Below are 21,998 nucleotides of genomic sequence, written 5' to 3' on the forward strand. Positions count from 1 at the left end.
TATGTTTGGAGTGTGGAGGGTGTGAGGTGAGTGGTGGTGGGACTCAGTCAGATATTTAAAATGCTCGCTATGGGCTCTGCCACTGAGCTGAGCTAGATGAACAAAGAATCCTCTCATTTCAGCCTCTAAGCTTTTATACTTACTGTCACCACTGAATCAGAAAGCTTCATTTACTCGTTCTCACAGTGTGGTGACTAAATAAAAAAAGAAAATCACCTTTTATGTGTGCAAATGTGAGGTGACTCATCAGACTATTAGGGTGTAATCTTCACAGAGTTTCTAACAGTGCTGCCCGATGAAGGTACAACAATTTAATTGTATTTCATTTAATCTGACACGCGCTTTTGTTCATCATAGACATGGGTTTCTAAAGAGAAAACGTTTTCTTTCTTTCTTTTTTTGCAGTTTGTGCTTGTCTTGTGTGCAGGCTTATTCAGCGGGCGCGCGCGTGCGTTCGTGCGCGCGCGTCTCCCTCCCTCCTCTGCCTTGCTGTCAGCTTGCCTCGACCACGTAGCAGATTCCTGGCAGAGGCAGCGGCTTGTGTCTACTCTCCTTCTCACTCCCTGTCTCCCCGTCTGTGTGTCACGCACACACACGCACACCGCGTGTGTCACTTGCCCATGTACAACCACGTATAGCACACCACCAGTTTGGGATTCTCAACAGCCTCACAAAGCCAACCGGAGCCTGTCATGGATCTTTTTGAACTGGACTTTTTTCGAGACTGGGAGCTTGAACAACCATGGTGAGTTACATAGTCTCCTTTATTCTGTATGTGCTTTTTTAATTAAGCGTAAACGCGCAAGCGCCTCAATGTAAGACTTGCAATGTATTTTGTTTTGGAGATGAAACCAAAAGTGGGTCCCGTTTCGCGTCTCTTCCTTTGTGTCACCGATGTTTGGCTGATACAAAAGCATGCGTACACACACGCGTGCAACGCCGGCATTTGGAGTCTTATTGTGCAATGATGGAATGTTGGATTGCTGACATAGTGGTCAGCACAGCCGCATACGAATAAAACAATCACGTGCACGGAGTGTTAACAGGTAGCAGGAAGTTCCCACATTGTGTGCTTGCTGTGGCATCATACTGTTGCCAGAGTTGGAAGTGCGTCTGGGTGTACAATAGTGCACACAGACCGAACGAGTCAAGTTGCCATTGGAATGGAAGGATGAATGGGCATCATTTGTGGTCAGAGCATGCTGCAGCTTTGAGCTTGTACAGTGGGGTTGGAAACCATCTATTATGTTAAAGACAACTTATTGCAACTGCAATGTAAAAACTCCAGATATTATCAGCTTTTGAATATTTGCTGGTCACCTGAAAACCGAATAGGAGATGCACAGGATTATATATATATATATATATATATATATATATATATATATATATATCAACAGCATTCAATTATTTGTGATAATAATTACAATTATTGTTAGAAATTTAGTTACCAAATCTGTTACCGTAACACAATAAGCAGTGATTGGTAACCATATCTTAAAAGACCTCTCAGTAGTATGCATTGGACACGGCGTATTCACTTGGGCAGTTTCAGACTCAACATTAGATGATTATTTATGCGTAGGGCATAAATTTGAATTGCGGGTGTACTAAATGTTGTGGTTGGTTTATGGATTTCAGTCATAATTAGTCATAATTCCAAGAGTGTTTAAGGAAACAATACATCTGATAATATCAACAAACAAGGAATGTTGATTTCCTACTTTTTCTGAAGAGATTTTGCTTGAATTAATTAATCATGTTTGCATACACTGCGATTGGCTGGCAACCAGTCCAGGGTGTACCCCTCCTACTGCTTGAAGTCAGCTGGGATAGGCTCCAGCACCCCCGCTACCCTAGTGAGGAGAAGCGGCTTCGAAAATGTTTACATACATTACTTCCCTCCATTATATAGTTGACTCATACTATTTTGTGGACTCGAACAAATGATTTAGTCTGGTCAAAACATTAGCAATAAATTCTAGACAACAACTGGTTTATTGCTAGACACAAGAAAAAACAAAGCACAGTTTATCGTGGAAAAGATCAACTGTCAAAGGCAGTGATATAAGTGTATGCATGCTCAACAAACGTCAAGAAATGAAATAAATCCTTGCATAAAACAAATCACTTCTCTGGATCTGTTAGTTATCTGAAGTCCTCTGAAAAGGTCTCCCTAAATAAGAAACAGCATTTTTGCAACTTCAAACATGATAAACTAAATATCTTTTAGTTTAGGCTGTTTGTAAAGAATTGGTGAAAAAAAGAGCAAACAGTTAACATACAGAACCAGACAAGCAGCGTAAGTACTGGCTTGGCTGTAGTTTTTGACACCACATTTCATTTGATGGTCTTTTTGTCGGTTACTCAAGATCTCAGTAGAAGTAGCATCATATTCGGTATCACCACATCTCCAGGTCAACCATGTGTTACAATGGGGCCACAATAACTTGGCAACTGTGCTGCTGTTTTGGCTGTGTGTTCTATAGCTGGAAAATCTAAGCAGGGGAAAAATGACACATGCATACACACAGTGCTGTCCCTCAGCAGCCACCATGGAAGGCCCTGGAGCAAGGTACTTAACCCCCCACTGCTGGAGCGGAGCAGCTCAGGGCTGAACAACAAGCTCAGGGTGTCTACACGTTGCCCTCGCTCTGCCACCAGTCCATCACACAGCGGCTGACAGCTGCTCCTGATGGGAAACGGGGCTGGCACAGACAACGGCTTTATTCCTGGAAAGAGAATATGGAAACGTGCACAAATGAGCGGTCTGAATGATGAACCCTACGCGGGTGTTAACTTGTGGGTTAAAGTGTGTCAGTCACAAGTGCATGATTGCCTGTGCACTGTGTGACATGACAGCATGGACGGATCACAGTCGTGAGTCCCGCTTCTTACGTGGTACTTCATTGAAATGTCCTTGCTGGGGCCAGAGAAGCCAGCAGGGGATATATATATATATATATATATATATATATATATTACGCATTACAGCATGTAACTGTAGAATGATCAGTTCCGACTTTCATAAATGTTTTTAGCTTTTTTTTTTGTAATTGGTTCCAGTCATTGAAAGCTGCACACTGGAATGAGAGGCAGCAAAATGGGGCGCAGGCTTTAAAGCACAGCAATAGATGGAGCTGCACAATCTAACGAGAGCCTATACAAGAGTTATACCACAAATTGTCCCTTTAGAGAGATAACCTGAATTGCACTCAGCAGAGCACTGACTTCTGCGAAGGCTGACCAATCTTAAAATATGTCAGTGTGACTTGTTGGCTGTACATCATGTTGTGCAAGCAACAAGGCTTCCACTCTAGTCCTGGAGGTGGCGTTTAAACTGTACATGGGTGCTTTATCCACAAAGTGCATTTTTCTGGTTGCCCCAATGCAAGTGGACTGAAACCTAGAAGGTTAACAGTGACAGTTTGCACTGATAGAGTGCTACTACACTGCATTATACCAATACAGTGGTGCCTTCACTTTAAGTGTTGAGTTTAACCTGTTCCATGACCACACTTGAAACTCAAATCACGTGTATCATAAATTAATGTTACCTGCTGAAATTAATAGAAAGGTCAAGCCAGTACCCCCCAAAAAACACAACAATTCTCAAATCATTGTTCACAGTTCAGGAAAAAAATCATCCAAATGACGGCAGGTTGAGGTACTACTGTAATTTGTTTACCTTTATTTAGATTGAATATAATAGACTGGCACTGATGGTGTAGTGGTACACGGGCAGCGTGGGTTCAGTTCCCACTCAGTGACGGTGTCTATGTCTCCCCTGTGACTGGCTGGCGACCAGTTCAGGGTGCAGTGCGCCTTTCGCCCGTAGTCAGCTGGAATAGGCTCCAGCACCCTCCCGTGACCCTGTACAGGATAAGCGCTGTGGATAATGACATGACTGGTGGGCTTTCTTTCTAAGTGTGTAAACTGTATCTTAAACTTGCGTATTAAGAACAGACAATTAAATGTGACAGCAATTACTGAATGAGAACTAATGTTATGTGCATTTGAGTAAAGAAATGTATTAACAACAAATACAAGCAGGATGCACAATCATTTGACTTGAGTCCACCATTTTTTTATTGTTGAAGTCAATTAAAAGGCATGTGGCTATGTTGAGAAAATGGTTGGATCATATTTGATGCTTGGATTGAGACAGCGTCAGTGAGACAGACTCCTGGGATGGGATGGTAGGGGTAATAAATGTTGGGTTTCGGTGATACAGATATATTGTACATTAAAACATCATAGCAATAGGCAGAGCATGGTTGATAAAGTGGGCAACAAAACCCAGCAGCAACGCTGTCCTTTGTTTTACCTGGTGCTGTTGTGACTGCGGTCATGATGGTTGTCTTACCTGAAATGTCATTTTTAGTTTCAGCATTCTGGAGCCAATCATCTTATTGAAATGCAAATCACATGAGTTCAGATGAAATGACCAAAACAGGCCAGTTTGAAACAGTTGCTTTGAATCCGTCATTATGAGAGCGCCCTGCTTTCATGTTTCCATAGATACAAAGCTTTTTGCTGGTCTGTTGGGCTGAAGATTGAATGATGGAAGCATATTGCCGCAGTCCAATGAAGTGTTATTTTTTAAGTTATTTCTGAAGTTATTATTTTTTTTTTGTTGTATCGGGAAAAAAAGTGAGTATATTTTGGGGAATTTTCCTGCTACATTTTATTGCTGGAGTTTAATTGTTAGACTGAATTGGATTGATATTTTGTTTTCTGTTGCCTTTACAACGCATGAGTGACAGAGCATGACATACTAGCAATAATTCACATTACCTGCTAATGTGCTATGCACAGGGAAACAATGCATGCATGTAATCTACTGTAATTGACCTCTAATTGATTACCGGCACACTCTTATCTGTTTACGCTCTTGACACATTAGAAGTGTACGAAGTTCAAGAAACATTTCCCAGCGCTGCAGCTCCCTCATTAATGATGCTCAAACAATGGAACACTGAGAAATACAAATAATTCTCCGTAGATTGTGACAGCCGGGGCAGATTGGAAGGAGAAGCCAGCACAGTGAGCTGCATGATTAAGTGTTTCGCAAAAACATGTTTGTTGGGCTGTCTCCTGCCTGATAAATTAGCCGCATATGGAGCCTTAAAAACCAGGATATAAATTTTATACAGTGTGATTTATAAAGGCAAACTGATTGTCAAATTAATCAGTTTGGATTTTGACCATGATGTTTAACAAATATCAAGACTTATAACGATAACTTTTTTTTGAGGAGCTAATCAATGACTTTGTTTGAGGAGCAATTTTGTGCAACAATTAATAATAATAATAAAATAAAATGACTATAATGGGGGTAAACTATATTTCTATGTACTCCAATTCTCTTAATAATGAATTTATGATTTTTATTTTTATTTTTTTAACATAATCTGCAGTTTTTAGTCCTTAATTTCATATTGTGCATCGCAGCAAACTGTATTTAACTATCCAGAAACATTTTCAGAGGGGCAATTTAAAAAACAAATCTCAATTTTGGTTTAAACTCAGCGTTTTGTGCAACAAAAGCATATGGCATTAAATAAAAAAATCATAAAAAAAGTCATTAACAGCTATTGTGCAACTTCTCATGAGCAGCCAGTATTTTTGCATGTGACATAATAATAATATAATTGCTTCATTGCCGTGTGTTTATGAGCTCAGACCAGCTGACTAGGAATAAGATATTTTTTATTCTGCTCCAAGTTTTGGAATTGTTCAAACTAAACTGAAGCCACCTCAGGTGGAAACAAATATATTCTTTATTTGACATTGATTTGGACATTTCACCAAAACTCTCCTCTGTGTAAAAACATAACGCATTATTGAACTCATAAGAGAGGACTTTCTGACCATCTTTGCATTTTTCATCCGTGCACTCAAAATGTAGCCACTTACTTAATACTACATTGGCCATAAGTCACACAGTGCAAAGAGCCCATACGGAGCAGAATTCACTAGCAGCCTGTGTGATGCTTTTCATCACCAAGCTGTGAGTATAAAAACAGTGGAAATGGTAAGCAAAACTCTTTTAAATGTTGATTGGTTTTTGACTTGTTAGATAATAATCTAAAAGAAGGGTTATTAAGGATGCTGGAAATAGGGGAATTTTAAGAAATTCACACTTTTTAACCGATAAACATTAAAACTCAATATAAAGGGTTATAAATATTAGTAGGCGAATTTAAGATGTCAGAAAACACTGGGCAAATCTTTACAATGTATTTATTTTTTTAAGCAAGTAATTAAACCTTTCTAGATTTTTTTTTTGCGCTGATTCCATATCTGCCTTTGTTTTTTTTCTCTAGCACATCAGGTTTTCATAATAATAATAATAATAATAATAATAATACTAATAATAATAATAATAATAATGATGATGATGATTATTATTATTATAACAACAATAATAATAATAATAATAATAATAATAATAATAATAATAATAATAATAATAATAATAACAATAATAATAGGTGGCACGGTGGACAACTGGTTAGCACATTCGCCTCACAGTTCAGAGGTGCAGGGTTTGATGCCAGGCCCCGGCCTTCTTGTTTCCTCCCAAATTCCAAAGACGTGCATAGGAGATTGATTGAACACTCTAAATTTTCCAAGGTGTGATTGTGAACATGTGGAATATTTTTTCTGAAATGTTGTTGCTATAAATTATAACTCATGGTAGAATGTGTATTGCGTAAGCTTTTTACAAGTCAGACTTCAAAACAAAAGATGAAATTATCTCAAAAACATGATGTGCTATGTTTTAAATCAGCGTCAAAAATACATTTAGGGGCACATAAACTATCTCTGATTAAAATTTACTATTGACCAGTGTAATTGTAACATACTGCAAAAACAAGACAAAGTGGCCTCAATTATATAACTCACTTTTTTCCGTCAAAATTGATTAAGTACAAAGGGCGAGGAGGAAAGGCTGTGTTTGCCTTGGCCCCCCCAAATAGCTAGCTACGGCCCTGGACGTATACACGTCTCTGTGGCTACTCAGTTACTGAGTTGGCTCCAATAATAATAAATGAAAAAATGAATATAGGATGAAGGTTGAAAACATGAATCTGCACTTAATAAAGGTTTAACGATGTTTTTTTCTCTTACTATTTTCTATGAAAAATCAAATTGCACCAGCCAGTAAATCCGCAGGTGACCAGTAGCATGGAGCAAATGGTGCTCAGGATATTAGTGCCACTGCGTGTACATTATTGCACGTCAGCATTTGAGACTGCATAGGATTATAACTCACAAACTATTTACAATGGTCATTCTAAAGTGATTATTATTTTGATCGCGATCCAAAGCCATGAGCTGCTTCTTACTTAGCCTGCTCTTCACTTAATGTCCTTTACCCGTATCTGGAAGCGCTTTTCAGCACTTTTGATATTACTGTGGGGTCAGTGTTTGTAGGTGGTAAAATAGATGGAACTGTTCAATATTAAAAGAAAATTAGTGCTGCCATGCAGAAAATAAAAACCACACTGTGCTGAGAAAGGTTTTTTTTTCCTTTTGCATTTGTTTATCCAAATTGTCCTTTTTGGAAATCACCCGCATAGTAAGCAGTCAGTCACTCACATTTGATGTGCGCTTTGTGTTTGACAGCGTCTTTTCCTTCCAGAGAAAAAAAAAACGACGCTCCCCACACATTTGATAGATGTAAAGGAATCCAGCAGCGCAGGTCCTCTCCTTCTCATCGTTCTCCTGCTTTGAACTCTTCTCAGTCGATCTTGGGCCCCCTCCTCTCGTCTCACTCCTTGTCTCGTTCATTGTCTTTCAAGGGGATGTGAAAGCTTTGTATGATTGTGAGAGGACTTCCATTCTATGGAACCTACTCCTGACATCATGTACCTGGCTAATTGTAGCACTGAAATCAGGGGGAGTTGGCGGAGGATGTTAATTGATGCTGATTGTAATAGTCTGTACAAATGAAGTAGGTAATTAGAGAATTGATGTCATATCAACTCACTATGAATTCCCAGCTGGGCATTTTGCAGCCTAAAAGTGCACATCTGCATGAAAACACCCTGATTACAGTTATTATTTTTGCTTGATTTAATTGTTCGCCTGATCTTTTGCACATTTATTAGTGACAGTAGAAAAAACATATATTACCCTAAAAGTGAAGAGATGAGCCTGCAATACTTCAACATAGAGTCAATTTTGAATGCATGTATTCAGTGTTCAGTCTCACATTCCTACATTCAATCTGCCTTTCAATGCTCCCCGAGCTCTCAATCAGCGCAGTCACACGTGCGAGCTTCAAATCATTCATCACATTGAAATCTGCACCCCCGCTCCATGATCAGTCTCCGTTTGCCAAAACAGCTCCACTTGATGCTACTTCACACTAACATCATCAGCGACTCAGAGGCTGTGAAAGGAAGCTGTGTCTCATCCCGAAGCTGCCAAGACTTCAAGACTACAACACTGAAAGAAGGTTCTTTCTAGAAGGAAAAAAAAAAAAGTCAATTTTGTCTCATACATACGGTGCGACCACCTCTCAACCCTTCGCATCACCTGGAGTCCATCTGGGACGGAAAGCTCGAAACCACACAGTTCTATGAAGCGCGAGGCCACCTACGTAGTACACCTGCAGGAATGATGACAGACAATTCATTCATCAGGGCACATTTGTCTCCGAATTTGAATGAGAGGCTCATAAACTATGTCCAGGTTTATCCCAAAGCTGTTCCGTTGGGTTGAAGTCACGCTACCTTGCGCATTCTTACACTTGAAACTCCAACTCAGCCACTGAGCCTTGCCTTGCCGTGACCTGCCTTTGTGGGCAGAAGAACAGTCAATGGCCTTTGCCCAAATTGTTCACGCGAACAAATTGCTCACTGCATTTAAAATTAAGAGGACTTTTGTCCATAGCGAGTATTTTAATTGCTGTCACGCAATCCACTTGCCTGATTAATACAGGAGTCAGATCTCAAGGATAAAGGAAGTGTATGGACACATAATTAGAGCCTCGCTCACCATGTTGCCATCTCAGTGGACCTCCTTACAGAAACAAAGGCGCATTTGAACTGAATGCTAATACCAGGATACTAACATGATTGCAATGAAAATGCTAAGAAATTGCTGATGAGTAATTCATGATGCCAAAGGAAATTTGACATTCGTAGTTTTGAAGGTATTTATTTGGTGGTACAATAACTTTGACTCGTTTTTATCTTCATGAGTCCCTCAATTGTGTGCAAGAAACATTCACAAAATGTTGTACCAATAAAGACAAAGTGTTTTAGATGTTACTACAACATTAAATGACTTTCATTGCTGACATGAATGACCTTATTTTGTCTGAGATAGAATATATTAATGCTTAAAACAAAAGACTAAAATCAAACCACTGCAAATTACAAAAGAAGTTAGAAGTAATTCTCTAATGTGCCATGACAGGATGTCTCACTTGGCAAAGCATGACAAAAGAGATAGACATCTCTTTGAGTGAAGAGTCTATCATCACACTGTATTTTTTTGTTTAGTTTTTTTGTGTCTCATATCTAATATTGATATTAGGATCTTAATCCAAATGCAATGGCGCTTTAGTCATGTCTTCAGTTCAGCGAACATCAAACGATGGTCTATACACGTGTCAATCAAAGTGTGTCCATTAGAATTGCTAAAAACGCATTATTGTGCTTTTCAGTCACGTTGCAACTATGAATTGCATATTTTTTCTATTGGAAATGTAATGATTTGTACAGTTACTAATTTTGCCTGTGGAGAGTGTTGTAACGTATGGTTATAGTCTGTAGTTGTCCTGAAAATGTTTCAGTTCCTCATCAGTTACGTGCACAGAAAGACCCGATGTAGTGCTCGAGCACCTGCCCTTTTGCCGGGGAGTAGGCATCACACCTGCTGAAAATGCTTGCCTTTTTAATCAAAGTAACAAAGCACATTCATGCATAACACACAGCCGACACTTTTTTAATAATGATATCCGCAATTTCAAAGCCCTGTCCAGCTGTTGACTGACACTTGTCCTGTTTAGTGACGAGAGAGTGCGGGGTACAGGCAGAGTGACAGACAGAATTAACAAATTAGACAAGTTCAACGATATTATTTCATTTAGCTTATTTTGATGTGTAATGCTGAAGAAAAAAAAGAGCAGGAGCATCATTTTACATTAGTCAATTAGCTCTCACAACAAACTGTTGAAAGTAGATGCAAACTTTACAAATATGATCTTATAATTACAGCATGTTGGCCAAAAGTCTGTTCTACCAGCGTGTTGCTCATTCAGATCTTTCAAGAGAGGGCACATGGGAGGCTCTCCTGTGATCGAGATGAAGCAAATGGGTGCACGTTGATGTGTTTTGAAAAGGTCATTCAGTGAGAGGAGAGATTTTACAAGTTATAAATTCAGTAATCCTTTTACAATGATGGTATTTTTTTTTATTCAATTTGATTTTGAGTTAATCATTTTAATTAGACTGAAAATATATATACATTAAATACACTTCTGTGTCGTTCTCTTAAGTTTTGGAATCATTTTGGGAATGGGTGCCTTTGTTTGGCTTGAGCACCTGGCCCCAAAAAGTTGGTGCCCATGCATATTGTAAATGATGTCTCTTAATTCCTCTCTAGCCAACATGACACAATCAGTAGATACTGCAGCATTGGGAAAATTCCAGTCACACCGTGAACAATTCCTTCCGTCGCAAAAATGTCCCTTGCAAATCAACTCTATTCATCCACACTGGATATTGTAAAAATGCATGTTTCCCGCATTCAACACACCAGATTCAAATGATCAGGATCGTTAACAGGCTTCTATGGTGCTTGCTGATGCTCAATTGAATCGGGTGTGTTGGATGGAGGTAAACATCGAAAACATGCAGGATAGGGGGCCTTGAAGACCAGCGTTAAAGCTGACCATTTGAATCACTACAACCTAATCAAACCATCCATCCCCAATTTATGAGAATAAAATAGCATTACTAAAGCAGCCTTACTAAAACAACAAATATTAAAAGTGATCTAACCGCAAATAACTATCTTGCACAGTTCCGGCCAAAATAGACTTCAATTAGCAGTGTACAGTGTCTTCATTGCTGTCATTTACACCACAGCAGGAAAGAGCATCATGTTTTGTGTATCGTGTTCCCAGAGCTCACATGTCTCCTTGGAAGGAGTTGGCGCATTGTTAGTTGCGCGATCTCAGCACTGTGATAGCTGCTGGGGTGTTACACTTCAAACTGCTTTATTTTTGATCATCAACACCAAAGGTTCTACAGTTCTGGGGTGGGATGTATGTAATCCATTGTAAGAATGATCATGATCAACAAGTAACAGTCGAGGAAAGCACAATACATATTATCAACCGGAATTAAAATAAATGAAGTGGCTCCAGTAATCATGTAGCGGGTAATGTGCCGTTTACTAAAATACCCACTTGAGTCGCTACAGCACAACTGGATTCTATTATATGCAAATGGTGTTTAAAATAAATAGAAAAGAGTAGTCTTATTCAATTCATTTAGACGGCGTATTAGTAAATTGGTCTGACTTTGTTGCAGGTAGCGTTGGTTAAGTGTGTGTGTTAAATGTGAGTATTACTGGTTGTGTGCCTCCATGTGTTCCCTGCCAATGACTGGCGACCAGTCAACGGTGTAGTCAGCTGGGACAGCCTGCAGTTTGCTGCGGCCATGAACAAGATAAGCGGTACAGAAAATGGATGAGTAATTCACCATAACTCACCGCGAGACTGCACAGTAGCTTAGTCAGTTGCCTTTGAAATGATTACAACTAATGATGCGGAACATTCTGATGAACAAAGGCATGGATCTGTGGATAAGGACCTGTTCAAACCATTTATCTGGGCTGGCGTACAGTATTTTTGTTTAGGTGCAAAAATGACCGTTTTGTCAAGAGTTGTGACTTTATATTATTTGCCAAACAACATGTAGTATTCCAGATCTGCTGGACCAATGATTTTTACCACAAAGCATCACTAGCCATATTTTACGGTGTAATTATTGCTCCAGCATTTTGATAACTTTGTGGGTGACATGAAGAATCATTTGGAGACCACATAATTTGACCCATATTCACATGCCACATTGAGAGAAAATCCATGTGGAAGGCAAACCATACCCAACAAACCATCCCTCAGAAAACTGCCAACGTAAAGCATTTGAAATTTATAGACTGCATTGATTTTCACTGTAAAAGCAATATTGCTCTAAAGTTCTTGGCCAATAATGACATGATAATGAGCTTAAATGAATTCAGACACTTTTCTTTTTTAATACCAGAGCTGACTCTCACACAAGGGAGTGAGAGAACAATACACAAAGAAACACTTACTGTAAGTTCCAAGACCAAACAAAAACTCTTATGGAAAAAGCACAATAACACAATATTAAAACAAAACAGCCTCTTAATTGCTTATGTAAAAATGCAGAATAAGGCTTATGCTGCACTTTTCCCAAAGTCATAAACGCGTTTATTGGGTGATTTAAACATCACTAAAAGTACACTTCCAGATGAGATACATATATTTGTTACCGTTTTCAATACGAGCATTAACATGTTTCAAAAATCAACTCCTGTATTATCCAGACTATAAACCGCTACTTTTTTCTTAGATTTTGAACCGTGCGGCTAATACAATGGTGCGCCTTCTCTGTGGATTTTTCTTTGTCCAGTAGGGGTGCTCTATAGTTCCGAAAATACGCTGAATATATCACGATTTTTTTTTCTCTTGGGTCTGTACTGTTTTAATTAGCAAAGTTGTTGCTGTGTTAAAAGGCACTGTTTTAAGAATGTGTTTATGTACCTTTATGTTCATTCACAGTACAAAATCGTTCTGAATATGCAGTAAACAATAATTTTTTTCAACATAGATAAAATGCTGCTTATAGCCCGATGCGGCTTGTATGCCGTTGTTTTTTGTTTCCCCCAAAAAGAGTAGCTGCAGCTTATATACAGGTGCGCCTTATAGTCCTGGAAATAAGGTAATCGGAAGATTGCTTATAAAAACAATGTGTTGAATTTGTTTTGTGAGAGCATTATCAGATGTATTAAACTATTTATAGAGCTTGTAAATCATGTTTGCACATATTTAAAATTAAATGAGCAAAACACGACATAACTTGAATTGAATGTCAATCATCAATAGGTATTTGCTTCATTTCCACTTTGGTCTTGGTAATGAAGTGGCTTCTTTGGATTTAAGAGTATCATTATGTGCCTTTTCAGTGTCTATTTTTCAGTGACGGCAGAATGTTGGATGTTTCCTGTCACCATGAAAAAAAAAATTCCCGATCGACTTCCTGCAAACGTAGATTGATAGTTAAACCCAAAACTATGATATGAATGTAATTGTGTTTAACTGTCAAAATCCAGTTGTTTGAAAATGAAACATGTCAAATATGTGATATACAGTCGATACCTCAACTAATCAGAATTATGATATTAGACGGAGAACTTCAATTTTCATGATAGCTTACGTTTGGAAATGTAAATCATCAATTTATCTTTGAAAGGGTCGTTTGCATTGGATAATAGTTATGTCTATCGTTTAGACTAGTTGTCATAAAATGAGCATTCACCAGTGTTTTATTACTTATTTTGTTGTTGTCATCAGTCAAATTATTATTGTAGAATAGTGCACCCAGGTTTATTTGGATGCTGTCTAATGATATATCGCAGATATATTTGCTTTTCAAGGTGGCGTGCTGCTGTTTGTGGCTTTCAATCCTAACAAAGTGGACACACACAGTTGCAATTAGTATTCTGACTGTGAGGCTCTTCTAATTCAATCTCCTCATTATGAGCCTTTAGAAGGACTCATTGGATGACGAAAGTAACAGTGTGTCTGCTTCTGGCAGGGGTATTGCCACTGCTCACTGCGGCCAACACACTCACCATATTTGCCTATGGATAAAAATGATCATTTCCAAAAAAAGGATATTGACGAGCACATTTAAAGTTATTGCTGAAAATTTGGCAGGAGTACCACAATCTCGATATAAAAGGACAGTACAAGAGAGTTAAAAGCGTACCGTCAAACAAATCCCACCGCGATCCAATCAAAAAGCAGATCACTCACAAATAGAGTCTCCCACTGTACTGTTTGACTCCACCACTTTAGAAGAAAGACTCCGGGAGCTCGAGAGCCTCACAAGACTGCACAGATTAAACAGCAAGTTTCAAATTAAACTGAAATAATAAAAGTGAACGTGAATGCAGCGAAACAGCAAAAGAAAAGCGGCAGTGACACAGAGACGGCGAGAGGCTAATGACGTAGCTTTTTCGAGCCAGAGCCAATTTACTGTGAGGTTTCCAAAGGTCATCTCCTACATGGAGGCCTGTCTGTGACAAATTACATTATTTACACCGGCTAGAAAGAGTCAGAGAAAGACGGAGAGTCAAAGAAGTGAGGGGGAGGGCTGCTGGGGATGGGGGTGATATTTGACACTAATTGTTCCACACGGTTAACATAAGAACCCTGGAGACATTTGCCAAGATCCTCCTAATGATGCTCCTATCAAACACAGCAGCCACATTACTGACACTCAACCAGAGTGTCCAACACTCCTCAAAGATGTTTTCATTCAAAATTGGAACATTTTCATTTTGGACTGCACTTTTCTACACTCCTATACCTTTTTCGATTGCAAAGAGCTTATTAAAACTTTGTCAGCCACTGCTATGTATCTTCTCAGGGGAATGCACGCAGAACAGAAGGACTTAATGATTCCCATTAATTCAAACTAAAGACAAGAGGGAGGGCCTAATTAGTATACATGGAAAAAGAAACCTGCACAAGTCTCCGAAAGTCAAATTCTACAGAGCTGCCACTCTAATTAAATGACAGACACATAGTGTGATTGACAGATGCTCTCTGCAAGAGCAACACAGAGACTGTTTGATTGACAGGTGATCCCTGAAAGCAGAAAACGAAGAAGAAGCAAACTAACATTTGTGATATTTGCAAGACCTAAGCTGTTTCTTATATATTAGATTTTGGGTTGTAATATCACACACTGTTGTTGACATATTTGCTCAATTTATTTAGTAATGTATGACTAGAATGAATAAAATGAAATATTTCGTATTCCCTTGAAGGAGTGAACTCGCATCCCAAAAGAACAGCTCTGTACAGTGTGTGTATGCGTGTGTGCGTGTGCATGCATGTGTGTGTCCCGTGGGCTATGCAGGGAAGGAAAAGCTAAAGGGATTAGTTGTTAAATGATTTGGGATTTGGGGTTTAACAGAAATATTAATATTTTGAAAAATCCCTAATGAATAAAGCATGATATTTTATTAACATCTGCCTGTAGTGCCCCGAACAGAAATACAATTTATGAACAATTGTATAATGGAAAGCTTCATGCATACCATTTCGTATTAAAGGTTATATCCCGTGCATTTTTTTTTTTTTTACCAATTTAAAATAGTTCCCAGGTGTCATTGCATCATCACCGGTTGGTGCTGTATTTCATCACCAATCCATCGAAAATACAATTTTTTACACAATTAATATTGCGTGCATGATGACACCAAAGACACCCCGCCCCCCACATACACAATTTAGCCAAACATTAATATGGCATTATTATCACAATATGCTAATCTGTCGCTAACCTATTTGCTGTGACACGATCGTTCTTCGACCACCGCTTCAGAGTGGTTCTTTCCTTCTCGAACATCTCGCTCATACAGACATTTTCAGAAATGGCAGTTGCAAAACATTCACTTGAATGTTTGCATTCGCACATGATTCGTGTGCAGGCACTCGAGAGACCCAACTGTTTGTATACAAACATTAAAAAGTACATTTCCCATGATGTTCCCTTGAGTCTAAATAGTTGTATATTGCAGGGGCTGGTTTAGAAATGAAATATAATTCATAGTCGTGGTAAAAAGTAGATTAGGGTGAAAAAAAAATTAATTTGCATGAAATATATTAGTATTGCCCGTTATTCTATTAGCCTATTTATGATTGTGGTGCAGTGCTATTATTCTCTTTTAAGAGCTCATATTTATGCACTCATGAATATTTTCTATCAACAGCGTAAAAAGAGGCAACCAGCTGTGAAAATAAACGGGAACAGTAATGGTTCAACTCTACTGGCTTCAGCTTTTTCTTCCTTGATACGTTTTGCCCTCCTATCCTTTGTGGGAGTTCAGCTCAGAGTTTCCCAAAGTTTACCTCAGGAGGTACACAGGCTTACTAACATACATTGACATAAAAGAGAAAGTCGGAAAATGAGTATCGACTTGACAACTAAAATATTTGACTTAGTCATTCATTGGGCAAAGAAGACTTCATTATTGCCAACTTGTCTTATCTGACATTTTCAATCTAATGAAACCCAACGTGAACTGAGCGTTACTGGCAGCGTGTTTCCTCATATCGTCAAAGCAGTTTGCGCGGTCCGGTACAGTTGCATGCCGAGCGGCGCCAAAGAAGCGTTTTAAGCGGAAAATTTTATTCCTTTGCCCATTTCACTGTGGTTTCCTCATGTGAACTTTTCATAACCTTGCGTCACCAACAGCCAATCGACATTGAGGAAGTACTTAGGAGAGCGAGGCCACTGACATATGTGGTGATTGTATTGACTTGTTTACAGCTGTCCACCAGGACAGCAATCAGCAGCCAAAGTGATAACGCAAACACTGGTTACCGATTGACTGGCGATGATCAAACGTTTTTTTTCTGTCAGAGGAGGAGGAAACATTTCCTCTTTTTCACTCAATGAACCCCCCATGTAGTGGGATGACGCAACATTTTGTGTTTGATCTCTGAACCTTCAAATAGGTATCAGTCAAATTTTGACGGTTTAATGGAAAAAAAAAAAACAGGATTAGAGATGGATTTTCTGCGGATGTGACATCATGCGCGTTCTAGTCATTGTTTCACAGAGTCCTGAAATTTGCAGAGGAGATTACTGAGACAACTTGGGCGACGTGCAAATGACTTTCTTTCTACAAAGGGAAGAAGTGATGATGTCATTTTGAACAGGCACTGTGCACGCTGCGAAAGGAGTGCACAATTTCATATTTCGGCCGCGGCTGACAGTGGTGATTAGAAACTCAAAATCCTGCTGAGTGCAGATTTAACAAGGTTACTTAACATCTAAATTGAGAACATAAGTAACATGCGCCCACAAAAACACTCCCTTGATTTCAAACAGATACAACTGTAATATTTTTTCACAATTAGTAGCTAGGTTTTTTAGGTTCTTTTTGTTGTATCAGAAAGCATTCAAGCCACTCAATGAGCAGCCCACTGGTCACTTGGCACTCGTTGATGCGATAGTCCAACTCTGTCCAAACTCTTGCACATGTGTGCTGCTTCACTTCATTTCCCAGTTCACTACAGGAAACGGGGCTGCATAAAGAACCTCAAAGAAAGAAGTTTCAAACACTTCGGTCCATCTTGTTGGAAAAGTTAGTCACCACCCTCAGCAGCTAGTTGTGGAAACATCCAATTGGTTTGAATCTCCAAGCAACTTCGAACGCTGAGAAGCGGCCATAAAGAATATGAAGGTATCGAACCATACGGCTTAACATAAAAATAAAATGTTCTTTGGGACTAGATAGTCATAATGTCACAAAATTAGGGAGTGTTTTGTGGACACCATACTTGTCTAATCAAACTATATCTTATTACAAACGATTTACTATTTTATTCCGCTTCATTTACAACTTTATTCTTATAACATTACTTTGTAACTCACTTTGGTCTTGTGATAGTCTGATTATTTTTTTTTTTGATTCACAGCTTTAGTTCCTGACTCTATTTAGCTTCTTACCTCTGTGTTACTTTCATCGTGTCCTTACACCGATCTGTCGCAAGGCATTTATAGATCCATGTGTTGCTTAGTACTTAAAAGCAAGTAGTGTATACAGCCAAGCCACAGCATTAAAAGTATACAGTGCTGGTATATATTTGTGGCTGGGAATCAGAAATGTGTCTGAGCCAAAGCTGACTGGTTTAATGCAGCGGCGGCAGAGTTTATGTTGATCACATGGGAATAAGTAAGTGTGCATGTGCATTTTATTACATCCTTTTCACGTTTGCACTACATTTATTACAAGTATTATTATACAACCTCACTAGCCACATCTTTCCTAATAGATAAGCGAATGTGACCTGATATTGAGTAAATAGTACCAACGTACATTAATAATATGAAATTCATCGACTTAGTCACGGCCAATCGCGCTGAAAATTGGCCAATTCGTCGTTACATCATTTTTGTGTTTTTATAAATGCTGATCGTCATGCACTAAAAATGTCATGTGATGCCTTATTTTGAACATGGAGAAAATATATTGGCCAAGAATGAATGCACATATTAATTTGTTCCTGCAATGTGTCTGTCTGTGTCTCTCGCCGCACTTCAGAGGCGTATCATCTCTTTGTTATGTCATTCGGAATTGTTCTGTACCTCTTTCTGGAGCCATCGTGAACTCATGCGCTTCCTTTTTCTTTTGAACCATTACCTATCTTTATCTATAAGAAAGGAATATACTTAATATTGGACTTTTCATTTTGAGTCATGCCGATTTATTTGAGGCAAAGTTACAGTATTTAGCATCTTAGATGTTTCACATTAGAGAAAATTACATGGACAAATATAAGGAAAAAAGTACCAAGAGTTTCCATGGTTGTAATAATAAATACAAATTAAACTGAGTATAGGTATTTAATTTAGATTCTCGTATCATGCAGTACATCATCATTGCATAAAACCTACAGTAGGCACATTTTAAACTAGACCTTGTTGCTCTTACGTTTCAAGAGATTTCAGATATAGGTGCAGAAAAATACAAATGCAGAGCAAACATATCCAGAAGGACATGAATCCATATCGAGTAAATAAAATATATATAAAAAATGTCAAGTTCAATGTTAGTTGAGCCCTCAGCAAACAGAATTGTGTTTAACTCATTCAATACCATTGACGGATAAATACGTCAAAATCCTTTTTTTTTTTTTTTACTGGGCTGGTCGTGAATGATTTAAGAGCAGGATACAGCGGTGAGAATGGTGAACACGTCATGCACATGGAAACAGCATAAGATTTTCTGAACAACTTTTTTTTTTTTTTTATTCATGGGGCTAAGATGATTGATGTACTGTAGTCCCCCCCCCCCGTTGGTGTAAGAAAGAAATACTGTAAGGTATGCATGTGCTGGATAAGTGTAATCCTTGTTGCTCTGCAGCTAAGTAAGTCAAAACATAAACAAATCTTAGTTGTGCCTCATTAAGCAGCAGATGGATGACTGTGGTTTGGGGAGGATTGGCTGTAACCTGTAAGCCTTCACATCAAGCTTGCTCAGAAAATGGCAAACAGAGGGCTCGATCAATATGCTAAGTGTGTTCGCGCGTGTGTGTGTGTGAGACTGTGCACTTGGATTACGTGTGTCTGTGCATCTTTAACCCCACACGTTGTGTGTACACAGTATATATCGATCCTGAGGTGCTGTCTTGTGTATCTGATGGTCTGCTGTGTTTTACTTTCATTAACTTTGGCTCACACACTCTAATGATGACAGATGACTGAAGTGTGATTCATCAGTGCGTTTTTTTTTTTCTTTCACAAGGACATTTTTCAGCTGTCTTGACTTGATGAATTTTGGGCAGTATGAGGACATTCTTCCGTCTCATTTCAACTGCATGCAGTGTTATGCACATTGAAGAGATTAGCCACAGGCCTCTATTTTCGTAGACAGTGCACATGTGCTTGGTGTAAAAAGTGGCACTTCTTGTTTGGCAATTTGGCAGATGGCGCTGTGCCATGCTGGGCTTTCGGTTTTCTTTCACATGCCTGCGGCACACCTGATAATTTTGTGACTGAAAGTAGACTTTAGACCTAGTTGGAGTTGGTCAAAGTTGTGGAGCTGGTAGTCTAATGCGATTTTGGTGGTTTTGATCAAGACTTTTGACCTCAGAAGACATGTGAGCTGGATATCATCATATTTCATTCCCAAATATGACAACAGCGTACATCAAACCCTCTGAATAATTGTAGAAATAAATTAATTGAAAACATAATTATTATGGTCATCTTAGATTTTTTTAAAAAGACCCCTCCTCCTTCACGTCACAACTATGCGAGGGTGGGGCTTATAACATGAGGACACGACTGATTGGTGTGAAAGACCCACCTCACAGCAGCGACCTGCGATCGCGCTGACGGCATCTTATAATTCCTTATGAACGTACTTTGCATGCTTCTATCTTTGCATGGTCTCTCTCTCCATCGAGTCAATTAACGCAATGTCAAAGATAGTGTGCGCCTCTCCTGAATTTATAGGCAATGAGGGGAGCTGTTTCCATCGGCCAGATAACACGTTGGCTGTTTTCACTCCCACAACGGCGCAAACGCCCCGTTCTACCGGCGCCCACCCACAATAATACAAAGAGAAAGAAAACTCCACCCGTGCAGAGAGTTCAACTGCCCTTTGCACTGGACTTGCGCTTTGCACAAAAATTGGGCCCAGATAGGCAATTCAGGCAAGCATACATCACATCAGGGGAACATATTAGGGACTGTTCGCCAGCGCGCACAGAGTGCTCTCAAACATGGTTATCTTCTCTATGATGTTTCCTGATGTGGCGTTCTATTGATCTCACTTCTCTGAAGAAAGAAAGGCTTTTTTGTCTTCACCTCACACTTGTTTCGCATCGCCTCCTGAAATAATTAAGGAGCGTGATCGATGGTTTGTTACACTCAGCCTCCTGAAATGATAACCTGTTTGCCGCTCATCGACTGATTTCCCGAAACAAGAAATGGCAATATTGTGTGTTTGTGCCAATCAATGCCAGCAACAAATGCACTTTGAGAGGAATCTTGCTTGGTGTTAGATCTGTAGTCAAGCTTTGTTTGGATGAACTGAGGGCTGATTTTGCTCTTTTCTCTCTTCTAACTACAGCAGCTCTGATATTAAGAACACCTAACAAAATGATACACACCCAGATCCAGTATGTATGATATAGAAACGTTCAAGGACTCATTTTTTCTGACTGATACCAGTACCAGTGCTCAACTCTTGAGTATCCTGATTTTTTTTTTGCCATTTGTAAATGAATAAAATGAAACAAATATTCCATTGGCCATAAAATTTCACATCGCAGCATAGAACTATTTATAAATAAATACGAGACCGTTGTTGAGAATTACATGTACCAAACCCGAAGGCCAATGCTAATTTGAGCCATAGTCTATCATGTCAATCAGCTATTTACTTGTTACAAAGGTACAAGCCAGTCTACTGCCATTTTATGATGTACAGTAGCAGCCCAGACAACACTGCCTCAAAGGCATTGCATTGTACTTTGACTTTAGGTTGTATGGATGATGGATATTTTGCTTAAACGCCACAGACAGAACTTGCAAAGCATTTGAATTTGTCATTGCAAAGTGTGCGAATGACTTTAGCTTTATCCAGCAAGCGTTACGCAAGTAAATAACAAAGTAAAAATTTTGCTCTAGTCCATGTTTTACCATGTTTGTGCCAATGACTACTCTGACTTTGGCTGCACACCTGAGCAGAGATTATTGGAGTTAACTGAGGAAGGCATGCCCTGTAGTCGGGGTATTCCGGTCCCGGCCTCGAGAACTGCACTGCACTGGGGCCAATATACACAACTTATCTAAAGAGGAGAAAAGCTACAGTGGAGGAGCCATTTGGACGGTCAAGCACCACCATTACTTTTCTGCTTTGAGAGGGGAGTGCACCAGGTCAACTGTTGGTTAGCCGTTAGCACCGAGCTAAGTTGCGAGGGGTCGGAGAGGAGAGACACTTGGCCGACTGTATATTCATCTTCTGTGTAGGAGTAACTCCATGTCACTTGCTCTTTAGCCACGAGGAGTATTCTATTAAGCAACTCCAGGACACAGCTCCACTGGTAATAATAAGGTCAAGTTCATTGTTGTTACTATTTTTTTTTTCTAGGCTCTATATAAAATTAAAAAGCAATCGGTCTAACCTTT

General features: G+C 39.1%; 1 protein-coding gene across 1 annotated transcript in view; it reads left to right on the forward strand.

Moving 5' to 3' along the window:
• Positions 1 to 522: 522 nt before the first annotated feature.
• Positions 523 to 21,998, forward strand: part of aff2 (ALF transcription elongation factor 2) — a 139,765-nt gene continuing 118,289 nt past the window's right edge. Inside the window, exon 1 of the mRNA XM_088294763.1 lies at positions 523 to 745. Within this exon, the coding sequence (XP_088150889.1) occupies positions 693 to 745 (53 nt within the window). The 5' untranslated portion in view covers positions 523 to 692. The remainder of the gene's footprint in view (positions 746 to 21,998) is intronic.

The sequence above is a fragment of the Idiotropiscis lumnitzeri genome, chromosome 4, assembly GCF_059441095.1.
Source record: "Idiotropiscis lumnitzeri isolate Australia: NSW breed Sydney's pygmy pipehorse chromosome 4, RoL_Ilum_1.0, whole genome shotgun sequence".
Classification (NCBI taxonomy): domain Eukaryota; kingdom Metazoa; phylum Chordata; class Actinopteri; order Syngnathiformes; family Syngnathidae; genus Idiotropiscis; species Idiotropiscis lumnitzeri.